Here is a 15572-nt window from a genome sequence, read left to right on the forward strand (position 1 = left end):
GGCAATGATAAGAAAATAACTAATCGCTTACCATTTTCTGTTTCTTGATTTTGCGCGAAATTAACGAAGTTATCGATAAGCATTTTATCGCGCAACAATGCTTTGAGTGCCTCTTGCATTTCGCAGAAGCATATCAAGATACATACATACACATTTCATTAGTTCTTTCATTCCTTAATTTTTTTTTTTCAAATCTTGGTGACGCGCATAATTCCATTAAATCTACCTACTTTTGCCTTTCCGCTGACATCATGGCTTCAACACTCAAAACATTTAAATAAAGTTCAACGTTTGGCGACGAATAATCGAAATGAGGAATTGAAGAAGAATAACGTATAAATTCAAAAGTTTATCCAAACTGAATGTGCATTCAACTCTAATACATGTGTACAAATTTACATACAAACATACACGTATTTATACAGAACAAATAAAGTTTGTATTTAAATAAGCATGCAGCGTTGCCGTTTTGATACAATTGTATCATTTTTGATACTTTTCTTTTAAAATTTTGTAATTTGATACTTTTTTATACGCAAATGCCAAATTTTGATACTAATAAAAATATGTTTGAATTCGCTTAAAAAATATTGAGGTTAGCTCACAACCAAGGCGAATTTATACTAGGTGGTATTACTGGCGAATTTAGATTTTCGCCGCGGTCCTTCTGAATCTCTGAATTTAGGAACGGTTAAAGCTGTAATGTTTGCAAACCAATTCAATGGGAATATCAGTAAAAGATCAGTTGTGCAAGACTTAGACTTGACTTGACTTGAAAATTGTATATCTGGCAAATGAGCGTGTATGTAATTACCAAAAAAAAAAAAACACTTTAGTTAGAAACTTGGAGAACTGTAGATTTTTGATTTCTAAATTAAATTTCTAAGTGCAAAGAGAGCCGTGAGAAAATCATGCTGCCACATAAATTTTTCACATATTTTTAATAAAATTCCTCCAAATATGCCACACAAATATGATTTTTTGTATGAATTCAATTCATCTGGCAATCGAAAAACAAAACTTTCAAATAAAGACAGAAAAAAAATAAAAATAATCTCAATTTGATACATTTAAATATTTCAATTGTAATTTTTAATAAATTTTACTTCAAACGTTTAAAATTTTGCGTGTATAAATACAAATGCTGAGAATAAAGATAAAAGAAAAAGCAATAGATGACACGCAGCGTACTCGTTTCCAAGTTTCTAGGTAAGTCAAGGCAAGCCAAGTCGTAAGTCTTGCATAACCCGGGCTTTAAAGAAATTGTTAATTTTTAATTTTTCAAATAAAAATTGTAAAACTGTTGTTGTATTTACTTTTGATACGTTTTGATACTTTTTTCGCTTGACACTTGATACATTTTTTTTTGCAAGCTCGCGGCAACACTGTAAGCATGGCATTGTTTGACTATCGTTCAAATGCGATTGCATAGACGGGGAACTGCGGACAGACGATCGTATGTGCTGTGCTGTGCCGGCTTATCGAAGCACAGCCAACTTCATGCAAAACACAAACAAACCGCTGGCCAGTCAAAGTCAAGCCCCATTGCCGCTGATCGCGTTGCCAGCGGTCAGTATATCGAACTATTCGATGGCATACAGAGTCGCGAGACGCAAACGCTTCAACTTAGTCGTGCTTGTAAATATGTATATATGTATTTGTATGTATTTCTTGATTGATCGTACCACAAGCGTATTATATGATGCATAGTTTGATATTTAGTGTCAATGTTAGTATTATTCATAAATAAGTTTTGAACAACTTTTTCAACAACTGTTGGCGGCGCGCTCGTCTTGCCTTTTTTGCAAAATCCGCTTTGTCACTACTTTACCGTGTCGACGAGTAGTTCCAAGTTGAAGGGTACACAAATACACACAGATTTCTTTATGGCTGCTTGTATTTGTCTGTATGTAGTGCATGATTCACCCGCATAATGGTGATTATTATCATCGATTGATAAGCTGCTTGGTGTGTATTTCTTTTGCCTGCGCTTGCCACCTCTTTTAGTTGCTTTTATATGTACATATCTCAGCAATGGCATTGTGTTGGGTGTCGATCGGTGGTGCTGAGGTTTATCTGAAAACAAGAAAGCCAAACACAAAGCAAAATAATAACAACAAGAAAGAGTGCAGATAAGCTTTGCTAATCAATGCAAGTGTTTGTTGGAGATTAGCTCGAGGGTTTGACACGTCTAGTCACAAGCGCGCGCTAAAGCCTGGAGTGCTAATGGAACACAAATAAAATATGGATAAATGTGTAAATAAAATGTGTCGTGAAATATTCTAGTGTGGAGTGAAATAGAAAATTGCAAGTGCGTTTTAATTAAACACACTATGAGTTGGGGGGGAAAAAAATCAAAAGAAAATTTGTGCAAATAAATATGTGTCTGCTATATTAGCTGAAAGTGAAAAGTTTTGAAGTTGATTCTCAGTTGCTTGAATGTGACACATTATGTGCAAGAGAAGTGCAAAATACTAAAGTATAAAGTTGTATACCAAATCAACCACATTCTCTACCGCAACAATAACTTGAATACCCAGAATTTGCTTAAACTATTGAATTTATCAACCTCTAAATGCGCAGCAGTTTTGCAGCAGTAAGTTTTCAATAAATATGTATCTATACATATATCTACATACATATGTATAATATAACAATAAATAATTATGCACATTTCCAAACATACTTACTAGGGCGGTCCCTATAATACCAACATCATGGCCCCTTTATTTTGCTCTACGTACAAAATAAAGACATCCACGAAAATTTCAAAATTAAAAACAAAGTATTTTTTTTTTTAAATTTGATTTTTTTAACGTTTCTCTTCAAAAATGTTTGTTTTTCAAAAATTGATTTTTTTTTCAAAAATTAATTTTTTTCCTAATAAATTTTTTTTTCAAAAATGCATTTTTTCCAAATTGATTTTTTTTCAAAAATAGATTTATTTAAAATTCGAATATTTTTCAAAATTGAGTTTTTTCAAAATCAGAACATTTTTAAAAATTAGATTTTTTAATTATCTTTTTTTCAAAATTATAATTTTTTCAAAATTGTAAAAATAGAAGGCATGTTACGAGTGTAGTAAGACTATTCCTTAGTTCGAAGTAAAAAGTTTTTTTTCAAGTTATGTCCGATTACTCGTTGCATTAACTGTATTTGCATATAGCATGCGAAGAAGTGTCACATCACTTAGGCTAAACGATTATAAAATTATTTATCTTATCATATTTGTTTTTGGAGTGTCGAAGAATTCCAGTCTGAATCACAAAAATCGATAGGTGGTATTAGCAGACAGTATGCGTTGGCGAGTTGATAAAAGCCGGAACAATTCGATTTTCTTATATGTAGGTATTAAAAACTTGTTAGGAATATAAGCATATACATATGTACATACACACATAGGTTAGGTTAGGTTAATATGGCTGTCAGTCCAAAAGATCAACTCACTTAGACCCAATTTACTATATTTCATGGAACGATTTTGAAGCGTATAATTGCGTATAATTGCTTTTATTTCTACACAGGATAGTTCCGTGATAGAGCTAAAGAATTGCTTACCTAAAAGGCCTCGTCTGCTCTTAGCAAAAGCTGGGCAACTGCAGTAAAAGTGTTCGACGGGGTATACCTCTTTCTCGTCTCTGCAGCTTCTACAAAATTCATTAGAGAATACTCCTAATCTCGAAGATTGCCAACTATCGGTTGCACAGGCCATAACCTTCGAAATGTCGTCTCTTGGGAGGCTGAGCGGTTCTTCTGTTTTTTTTTGTGTTTAATAAATTTTCGGCCATAGTATCCTAGCTGTATTACAAGTACCCTCATCTAACTCTAGCCTGTGTATAATGGCATGGAGGATGGAAGGTTGGTACCATTTCTGGATAGCTGATTGATCCCTGCGATTTTTATCGTTATCTCTCTTCTTGACTTGACATCACTGGGTCTTTGTGTTGTTTAAAGAATTATTCGTTGTGGTGGATACACTTTGGTTTGGGATGAAGTGCCTCTTCTTTGACTACCTGTGGCGTTTTTAACGCTGTATTAGCCTCATATCAGTAAGCAAACTAGTCTGCTTTGCTACTCATCTTATGCATTTCAACATCAACAATTTAGCACTTTTCCAATGCCTGTGTAAACATCTATAAATAGCGTTGATGAAGTCAAGTTTTAATAAGACACAGCAAGAGATGTGTTGTGTGAAGAGAGAGCTTCGCCAAGCAGATAAGCGCAAGGCATTGCTGCTGTTTACTCTTTCACTAAATTCAGGTAATACATACAAACACTCATACTTAAATATGCATATTCTTCTAACCGTAAACACTACACTGTTGACTATGTACTACTATTACCGCCTAAACAAACCGCCAACAGCCAACAGCAGCAGCGGCAGCATCTTAAGACTCAGCAACAGCTACAGCTACAGTTTCGACTTGACTTTCAGCAGGTTTAATGTTTACATTCGCCGCTCGATTGAGTTTGCTGCTGTTGCCGTTACCGTTGTTGTCTCTTCATTAAATTTCATGCTATGTTTTTATAGCGTAAATTATAGTTTTATTTGTTGTTCTAGACGTACTTGTTGGCAAATTGCTTATGCAGGTTTTCCGATAAGCAAGTTATTACCACTTTATTTTCTTCAGCTGTTGAAGCGAGTTTACTTTAGTCGCAGGCGCTTTTCTCCATCTGCATAGGAGTATGTATACATTAGGGCGGGTCAAATTTTTTTGCATCAAAGGCGCATCGCGATTATGGTTAGGATAGGTCTAAAATGAAAAATCAGAAAGTCGACAACATTGTTGCGAAAATCCATGAAATTTGACTTACTCATAATGCCTAAAATTTTCGGAAAAAGGGCGTTAAAATCCAAAAAAAAAAGTACTGAAGCGCCCTCTGGCGACCCTTGAAAGAAAAGATTATTGCCAGAAATGGATGCCTCGACCCCAAAACCCCCAGATACACATTTTGGCTAGCTTTCAATACAGCTCTTTCAACATGTAAGCCACTTTTTGGAAAAAAAAGACTAGATAGAAAAAATCGCTGGCTCGAAATTCATTTTAGACCTTGGGCAAAACTGCTTGAAATGACCCGAATAATCATAATCGCGATGTGCAGCTGTTATTTTTTTTGTGTCCCTACAAATTGACCCGCCCTAGTATACGTATATATATATATATATATTTTTTAGTTGGTAAACAAAGCTATGTATATATTTATATTTAACTAACTACATAAGTTGATATGCTGCGTCGTCACTGCTCTCTCTTGAGGTTTGATTTTGTTGGCTTGCTGTTGCAAGTTGAAAGTTGTTTATAGCATTTTGTAATATAAGTAGCTTTTTGCGCAGAAAATACGCTTGGTCAAGGTCAAAGCATAGACTCATTTACATAGCTTTTACATTAATAGGGTGCAGCACTATGTGTTATATGTACATACATACATAAATGGGACCTTAAAAGATAGAACTTCTACGAAAAACTGTGCATAATTATCCAATCGAAAGCAAAAAATAAATAAAGAACAATTTGTTGGCTTTTAAAGCCTTAGCTAGTCCGCTGTGATTAATCCTAATTAGTGGTAATATGTATCGCTGTTCAGTTTGCGAGATTGGATGGCTATTGCCATTGCCACCATTGGGTGTGTTGTGTACTTCTTTGCTTCTATACGGATCTCAGATTGTGTGAAAATCAGTTATAGTAAAATAAATAAAATTTAAAACTTGTTAATTTTTAAAACGAAAAGACTAGACATGTATATAAAATATACCGTTAAACCTCGAAACTATCTTGAGTTCTTGAAAAATTCAAGCAAAGCCCCGAATAGAACGCGAAAATTCATCAAAAACCCCGAAAATATTTGCAAAAAAAAAAATTTCTTAAAAGTTCACAATATTTTTTTTTTTACATAAAACGAAAAACTGGTCGTTTTTTGCTCAAGGCAAATTTTTTATTCAGAAATGTTTTCCTAATTTTTGTGCATTTGTACGCAGAGTACAATTTTATTTTTGTTTGTTTACCAATAAAGTTCAAGTAAACCAAATTAAAGCATCAAATTCTAATACGAAAAATGTCTAATTTCATTGAAGATAACAAATAAAAAAAATTGGCAACAATAACAAAAAACTTAAAAGCAACAATAAACATTATCAATGCTTGAACAAACTATTAAATGCCTAGCCGAGAATCAACCAAAATTAAAAACACATTGTAAACACCTTTTGTTAAGACAACAGCCTTTCAAATGCCAAATGGACAACAAAAAAAAAAAAAACAAATATCTACGAATAATAAAAAATACATAATAAAATAAAGCATAGCATTAATTAAAAGTACAGACCTGAGCAGAACAGCTGTGTGCCATATACATACATAAGATTTCCGATTGAATATGATATAATACTGGATATGTAATAGGCAGTGGTGAACAAGCATTAGGCAAACGGGCAGACTAATAACAGGGTCAGCGGAGATTAACGGCAAAAAAAAATGAAATATGTATTTAAAAAAACGCAATTAGGTATAAAAAGTTGTAAACAAGAAGACGAAGCGCATTAAATAGTTAAATAGGTACACATTGCAGAACTTTGGAGGTTAAGGCTAAAAAAGAAAACACTTTTGCCTTACTTATATTTGCCACGTAAAATGCTTATCGGCATCGATGAAGTGACCAAGTAATGAGAAAAAAGCAGAAAACAAAAAATTGCACGCAGCTACGCAAAACAGACCTGTTGCCACACGACCACCACGAGCAGCTGCTAAAATATTGCTGTTTTCTTGTTGTTGCTATTTGAATGGAAAGTAATTAACATGCAAAAAGTGGAATTTCCTTTTTGAGAAAACAAGAAAACATGTAGCTGCAAAAAACGTGTCCACAAATCAAAAAAAAAAACAAAGAAAAATGTGTACAGTGACGTGAAAAGAATTGGCACAGTGATTTTTTTGCAATATATGCAAAATTTTTTATTCTAATTTATTTACGATATTTTTTTTGTAAAAATATAGTTCATGCTACATCAGAAAACATAAAAATAAAATCTATAAACTTTTTGCAAAACTCAGGAAAATTCAATAAATTTGCATACTAATTTTCAACGTTCTATTCATATATAGTAGATATATATTTTTTAGAAAAATTCTATGTATGCAGTTTTATAGCCCATTAAATTTTAGTATAACAAAGTGTAAGTTAGAAGTTACTAGAAAATCGCGTTGAATTTTGGCAATTTTTTTTTTACTGAAAGGTGCTGCTCATTTTCTCCATACAAAAAATATTGTCGAACATACTTTGTATAGAAGAACCTGCGTGAGAAAAATTGCCAAAAATAAATGCACTTTGTTAGACTAAAATTGAATGGGCTATAAAACTGCGTACTTAGAATTTTTCTAAATAATCTGAATAGAAAGTTGCAAATTTATTGAATTTTTTTGAGTTGTTAACAACTACAGAGATTTTATTTTTATGTTTTTTTTTTGGTGTAGCATGAGCTATATTTTTATAACAAATTATGGAAAATAAATTAGAATAAATAACTTTGCATTTATTGTGCAAAATTCACTGTGCCAATACTTTGGTTCGTCACTGTATGTATTAAGTTTGAAGAAAAGGCAAACATATTGCGCATGGAATGAAACAAAGTTTCTAGAAGCGACAATGAGCGTAGATTTACATATGTACATACATAAATACAAACGGTGATGATTGAGTGTGTTATGCTTAACTGCTTTGAAAGAGTATAAAATTACAAATTAAATGGAAAAAATGGAAATGTGGTTTGGTTTTTCAATTCGTAGCTGCCGAAGCTTCTAGAATTAATGAAATAACTATAAATAATCGGAAGTGAAATAAGAGGAAAAAATTACTTTTTATATGATTTAGCTAAGCTTTGAAGCCCTAACCAATACTTGCTTCCATAAAATAAATATACAAAGGGTGCTTATCGTAGATTATAATTTATCTTTAGTGTTTTCAGATACTCGTAAATATGAAATCTTAAGAAATGATTCATATTCGGCAGTTTACTTTTAGTTTCTTTATTGGAAATCGGTGCATAACAAAAATTGGAGCCCTTAATCACTAAAAGCTTTACCCAAACTCTAAAAGCCTCAGAAGAAGCACACTTTTGGCAAAATTTTTTTTTAAAAAATTAAAGGAAATTCTTAACCACTTAAAACATGCACTTTACTTTTACTTAATGGGCTACAAAACTGCTTACTCAACAATTTTTTTTTTTTCAGAAAGCGAACTGAAAACTGGAAAATTTCTGCATTTACCCCGAGTTCCAAGTGAAATTAAAAACTTGATTCTTGTTGTTTTTGCTGTTAAATGAACTATACTTTTATGAAAATGTGATAAAAACTTAATAAATAAGTTCGTCAAAACGTCAGCGTAAACCCCGAATAAGCGACATAAGCAATTTCAAGCAAAAGCTTAAACTTTTCGGCCCTGGTCAGTATTTATCGCTGTATTGGCAGAAAATAATGTATGTAAGGAAATGTTTTTTTTTTATAAAAAAATGCGCCATATTCTCAATTAAAGCTAAATAAGCAATCTGTTTGTTTAAAATATATACATAAATACTAATATATCGATAATTTATCGACTCATTTTTTTACCGATATCGATAAATATTTTGATAAATTATCGTTAAACACAATTATTGTTAAACACTTCGATAATTTTACCGGTAAAGACCTTTGTAAATATATCGATGATTTAAAAAATAATTGTGCCAATATCGAAAAAAAATCTATAATCAAATCAATATTGAGCGACTTGAATTAAAAATGTTAAGTATGTTATGAAAACGAAAAATTGCACAGACGATGACACGATGCCTCCAAACCAAAATTGACAAGAGACGAATGAAATTCGTTCCAAAATGCGTTATGCAGATATGATTTTACATATATAATCGTGATAGGAACCTTAAGTGCTACATAGGAAATCTATTGCTTATAAAAAATATTGATAATATATCGCCATTTATCAATGCTCTTATCAATAAATGTGTCGATAACTAGAAAGCATGAAATTTATCGACACTGTCACCGATCAAAATATCGTTAAATCGAAAATTTTGCGAAATGTACATACATACATACATACATACATATGTATGTTTTGAATAGTGGTCTGTCTGCACACCTTGCGCGCCATCTTTTCTACCAAAGTCAAGTATGTACTCGTATCTGAAGATAGATAGTGAAACGAGTATGCCCACGCTTTAACAAAACAAAACAAACTTAGCTAAATTCTTGCCGTATCAGCATTTTAATGCTCCTTACACCTACTACGAGTTTTTATTTATACGCAGTGATATAAAACCATTTTCCAAATATATAACGGTAAATTGCTTTTGAAAGTAAAAAAAAAAACCCACCTTCAGTTGCGATTCAGCGGTTTCACTTCCCTCTAACTCAGATTATACGGTTTAACGTCTGCTACTTCTTTCTACCTTCGACTTCTGGCGATTTATTTTTGTTTACTTAGCAGAAACATCGATCGTTAAAAGCGCTCAATCGTAACATAGGAACAAAGTTCCGCCTAAACATTTTACACTAAATCACTCTACTATCAGCCGCCATAATCGATTTCCAACAGAAAGCTGATAACTGAGCGAGAGGAAAGCAGCAATCAAACCTTTGTACCTTTAAAGCTATTCAATATTTAATTCCAACGCATTCTGGTGGCGAAGAAGGTAATAAATATTCCATTTGCATCTTTACTTAAATGGACCAACTAAGGTGCTGGCTGGGTCCACCCACCTGTGCTGTTAATCTAAGATGTCTAACATATGTATGTATGAGATACCCCCTTGGTCCTGCTATTAAGTAAATTTCATACTCGCATAGTACTCGCACACAAGGCAACATTCTAGCCCCAACCGCTTGGCATTGGCTGGCGGAAGCGCTGTGGTTATTGCTTTACCTGGAATTGTGCGGATGGCTTGCTGCGCACAGACGTAGTACATATGTATGTACACTAGTGCGGATCGGTCCCCATACAAAAAAAAAAGTTTTTCCAGTCCACCCCTAGGATTAAAGATATTTTGAAGGCGATCCCAAAAAAAATTTTTTTTTTTTGCCACGCCCCCCCGATGGGCTATTTACTTTTTTTGACACTACGTCGCCATTTTAAGTCCGATTTTAATGAGCCGTACACCGTTGTTCATGGCTTGGAAGCCGCCACAATTCTTACCTTAATCATTTTACCTTAATCATTTTCACAGAATTTAAAGGCCTTTTCGACAGACTAAAAAAAATTGGAATTTAGGTATGATGTGAAACGAGATACCGACAGTCACTACTAGAATTTGAACTCGGAAAATTTTTTTTGCGATCGCCTTCAAAATATCTTTAATCCTAGGGGTGGACTGGAAAAACTTTTTTTGTCGATCCACTCTAATGTACACCTATGTGCTGATGGAGTGGCTTGCTGGTTACTTGCATCACCGGTTATATGGTTAGTTAGTTGCTTGCTTTGTTGCCAGGGTTACTCACACCACCACCGACAGAGGGCAGCGCGTTAAAGCATACGTAATTTATTTCGGTTTACGACCTAAGGACACAGGCAGGTAGTATGTAGATCCTAACGCATGCTGTACACGCACATTTTAAATGCTTGAGGCGTAATAAGTAAATGCTCATATCTGCACAAAAACACTTAATATGTAAGTATGTATGTTTGACGTTGCTTATGCGGGTCTTTCGGCTATTTTCACGTATGCTGAGCACACACACACACACACACACCTTTCCTAGCAATCTCAATCTTTCACTGTTGAAATTTTAAGTAAGATTTCCTTTATCTAATTGCCTGCTGTGTTTTTGGAATAAATATTTGTTTGTTTGTGTGGTCCAAAGGCTGACTCTCGAATACTCGTACGCGGCACAATGTCTCTATTTAAATGGGTCTTTAATTTCTACTAAACATTTTGTGGGGTTGTTTGTACATATTTTCGTTAAACAACCTAATCAAAATGTGCATAGATTTCCTTTATGTCCGATTTGTCCTTAATGTCTTTGTCTTCGTCTTCGTCTCTGCCTAGTCTTTGAGTTTTGTTTTTGGTTTGGCTTTTTTTATATATGTATGTATGTATTCACTTGCCTTTTGGCTATTGGCCCTTTTTCGCATATGTTTGTAGTCGTTAATGCCGCTTTGACCTAGTTTTCTTTGATTGGGGTATTATTGTTAAGCTTGTGTGTACGCTTTGTTTTCGAAGCTAATTAAAAGCTGTTTGGTTGGTGAGTTTCTTGCTTTTTGTCTTCCTACAATGGAAAAGCCTAAATTACGGCTTTTCCGTAAACAAAAAAAAATGCACAAAACAGATGTTAATGAAATATTTCAATAGTAATTCCGCAATTTGTCATGGCGACTGAAATGTGGTGTTATTGGCTCAGATGGTAATTACAAGTTAATAAATTCCATTTTTTTTTTCGAAAAATTCAGAATGGGAAAGTAAGTAGTAGCATACTTAACCCTTGGACTACCAGGAGCGAAAAGGATTATATTAACGAAATGGTAATTATGCACATTATTAGCCATCATCATGAGTAATACCAAGTGAGAGGGTCGCCTGCAGAGGAGACTTTCCTCTTCCTTCACCACCACCAGCAGCTACCGGATTTCATACGTCCGATATGAACAAGCCTTAGAAATCTACGATGTTTTAAGGCTCATGCAGCTCATCGTTAAATCGTCTCGTCCGCCGCCACAAACCTTTAAGGAACCATACATTTACCGAAGAATCTTTTTCTCGAAAATTCTAAAGGCCTTCACATCAGTTGGAGTGGTCTTCCGCGCTTTGTATAAGGTGCGGTATGATGAGGTACATCAAACTTAAAGTCACCTTGACTTAAATCTGACTGATGATCGTGCTCCAGTGTTATATAACAGAGCCGCATGGGTTTCACAGTTAAATATCACAGCTATCAAATCGACAAATATGTATGTAGATAGTGTATAATGATCCTCGTCTCATATGCCAAAATGTGGCTTATTATGACTATCTGGTCTTTGGTGGATTTGCCGGTCTAAAGCCGTACCAATCAGTTGCCTGACGGCGAACTTTAGAATTTCACTCCATAAGCTCTATGAGACCCTATAGCCGATGCGCAGAAAGTTGATCCGACGGTGAACACTCTTCAATTGCAATATTTTCGACGACCATATTCTGCACATTCGAAATTTTTCACGAGTTTCTCTTGAACCATGTTAAAACTTGTGACGATTTGTTTTTGATACGCTTCGGGTGTTTTTAGATTTTTTAAAGGGTTTTCGTAAGTTTTGGTACTTCATTGACTCTAAGTGTTATTTTCCAGACTTCCTGACGTGAACTTCGGACTACTCGTGATTTTTTTTTGGAAGTTTTCGGAATATTTCGGAACTTGTTTGACTGTTCGAGTTTGTTTTTGTATTTTCTCTTAAAAATTTCTTCAAGAATTTTTGGGACGTTTTTGACTCTTTGCATTGTTTTCGATACTTTGGGGATTACTTCGAATATTTGGAATTATTCCGAATATTTTGGTACCTTACGGGACCTTTTCGGGAATCTTAAAATTTTTTCGAGAATTGTTGGGACTCCTTAGAAAACATGTGGTTTTAGAAACTTTTAGGTATTTTTTTTCAGGACTTTTGGTACTGATTTGGAACTGTACGGTATTTTTTCCCATAGTTTTAATGATTTTTTCGAAGCATTTCGGGTTTTGTTTATTTTTCTTTGGGTTTTGGACAGTTTGCGATATTTTCTTGGGATTTTATTGTAACTACTAATTCGAGAATATTGGTGGTTTGGGCAATGTATTCGAAACGTTACGGGACTTTTTGTGAAGTTCCCAATTTTTTTTTGGAGAGTTTTCGAATTTTTTTTTTAAGACTTTGTGCTGTTTCTAAACCGTTTTGTGTGGATATTTTTTTGGATTTTTTGGCCTTTTTAAACCTGGTACTCCCAAAAATTCCGCCATGTCCCAAAAATGACACAAAAAGTCAGAGTCGAAATAACCTAAAATTTCATAAAAAATCACTTTAAGTTTCGAAAATATTACAAAAATGTTTAACGAAGTGTTTGAATCTTATTAAATATAGCATGTAACAGATCAAAGTTGCCTTATATAAAACTAGAAAATATTATTCACCGCCATTAGTTGGTACAGCCAAAAATAATCGTGCTTTCCCTCCTATTCAAGTAGAAACTTTCGCTTGCAATTTGAAACTTGGCTGTGTTCATATTAATCTTAATAAAAATGAAGCCTAGTTCTTCACTCATTCTAGCTTTTAAGTGCTTATTGTTGTTGTGCCAAACATAAATTTGAGTGAAAATTTTTTACTACGAAATTCATATTCCCTTCTTATCACAACTTGCAACGACGATGCACACATTTTTACTTCAGCTTCCTTCAGCCCCTCTTTTCTGCTCCGCCTTTACCTACCTCACTTTAGCCTTTCATGTGTACTCCTCCTTGTCACTTGCCCATTTCTAGCAAAGACATTTGTCCCAAATACGCTGTCACTCAAAGCATAGCAGCGCATATCAGCGCACTGCTGCCGCCGCCACAAACGCCATCAACGTCAGTCACTTGGTCAATGCATTTAAGCGTTTGTTTATCAGTGCCACAGCCAAGCTAGCAAATACTCGTAAGAGAAACTAAAAAAAAAAAACAAAAAAAAAACTGAAAACAACCAAAAACAGCAGTCGACTAAAAGCTAAAATAAAGAATTAAAATGGCATAGTTGTGGCATCCTGCTGCGGTAATGGCTGCCAAAAAACTAGAATGCCAAACATGCCGCATTTGATGCGAAAACACACACACACACACACACACATACACACATATATATGTATCATTGTCTAACGGTAAACAGCCACTTTTGTTTAGTGTTTGTGCCACGTAACCATTGATGCAATTCATGCCGCCATGTTGCATCACTATGTGTCGCCAATAAATAAAATAAGCAGTGATGTTGTGCTGCCAAACAGCCAACCAGCCAACCAGCCAGTCAGCTAAGTATTTAGTCAGCCAGCATACCGCAGACACCCGCAATAAAAATAAAATTAACTAAATATGTAGGTAAGTACATACTAAAAAATAAGCGAAAATAAAAGCAGCACAGCACAAAAATGCCAGGTTGCATAATAGCGCCGCAATTGCTTGGCTACACGCTGCTGGTAATGGTGGCTTGGTGATATACTACTTTTACAGCCAAGCCGACCCCAGCTGCCGCGCGCGCGCTTACTTTCTTCCTCGTTTTGGTGGCAAGGCTTTGCCTTGAATGAATTTGTAGAAAATTCGTTTACAATATTTGACACTCTGCTGCTTTAGCAATTGTTATTCGCATCGCTCACTTTGAATATTCATTTTGGCGCCTGTCAATTTCCGCCTTAAATAATATTATTGATGGCTATGTTGCAGTGTCGTCTTCTTGACTGCCAATAGTTTGTATGACAGACAGCGCCTGCGGTGTGGTGTGGGGTCGGGGGGCTATGCTGGCCATACAGCACAGCAGAAGAAGAATGTACAGCTCGTTATGTGGGCTATGTTGCAACGCCTTCTAAGAATTTTGATTACTTAGCTAGCATTTGATGGAAGAGTTGCAGCATTGAAGCTGAGTTCTGAAAACAAATTTTGTATCAGTTTTTCATTGTTCAGTATTAATAATAACAAAATATTATATACTATAATGATGCATCTGTATCTACGCACTCCACTTGTCTATTATCTATTTCTCTGAAGCACTCTATTGCTCATACATACATACATATGTACGATTTTCCATCTTCTATTATCCTTTACTTGGTACTTTCAATGACACATAAAATGTTCTTTTATGCTATGTTGTCCTGGCTATTCACCGGAAATTAAATTTCTCATATACCAATGTCAAATTAAAGGAATCCATCCATTTGTGTGCCATTTGCTCTGGGGACGAAAATGAGTGATAGACAAAATAATTCCATGAAATAAACGGGGCAGTGGAAGGCTATTTTTCCATTGGCCTTATATATAGTCATGAAAATATTTCTGAAGATTTTTTCCGCATTTTCACAGTGGCAGCTATATATGTATGCTGGCTAACTGATGAGATTGAATTTTTATGCTTGCAGCGAGCAACAAAATACCAAACTTTAATTCGTTTATAAGGAACCTATGGAAGTGACCATATGACCAGCCCAAAAAAATACTTTTTTCTAATGAAAAGTCAAGAAAATCGAATTATGTGTGTTTTTAGAGGAAAAACGTTTGTTGAAGGAAAGAGAGTTAATTTGGCCATGAAAAGTAAAATGGCGCAAATAAAAATTTTGTGGGTACTTTAGGATAAAGGTTTTTAAATAGACAAAATAACAGACTTAATACACGCTTAAATTCCAGCCTTGAAACGATTTAAGCTTCACTTTCGTAGATTGGCCTAGGTGTAGTCATATTTGTTTCAGAATATTTTCGCAAAATAGAGGTCCGGGTTTCGATTCGAACACAACAGCAACAGTTGTTTGAGAAAACTTTTGGAACCAAACACTGAATGGAAAATGGGGTTTCGGGAAATTGTTGTGTTTAAAGAATTTCTGTTTTTAAATGATTTTTTTTTTCAGA

General features: G+C 34.5%; 1 protein-coding gene across 1 annotated transcript in view; it reads left to right on the top strand.

Annotated features, from left to right (window-relative positions):
- Nucleotides 1-15572, top strand: part of LOC118747592 (pneumococcal serine-rich repeat protein) — a 141985-nt gene that overhangs the window by 88777 nt on the left and 37636 nt on the right. Inside the window, exon 3 of the mRNA XM_036481644.1 lies at nt 13467-13620. Within this exon, the coding sequence (XP_036337537.1) occupies nt 13467-13620 (154 nt within the window). The remainder of the gene's footprint in view (nt 1-13466; nt 13621-15572) is intronic.

The sequence above is a fragment of the Rhagoletis pomonella genome, unplaced genomic scaffold (genome assembly GCF_013731165.1).
Source record: "Rhagoletis pomonella isolate Grant_MI unplaced genomic scaffold, Rhpom_1.0 Rhpom_scaffold_00012, whole genome shotgun sequence".
Lineage (NCBI taxonomy): Eukaryota > Metazoa > Arthropoda > Insecta > Diptera > Tephritidae > Rhagoletis > Rhagoletis pomonella.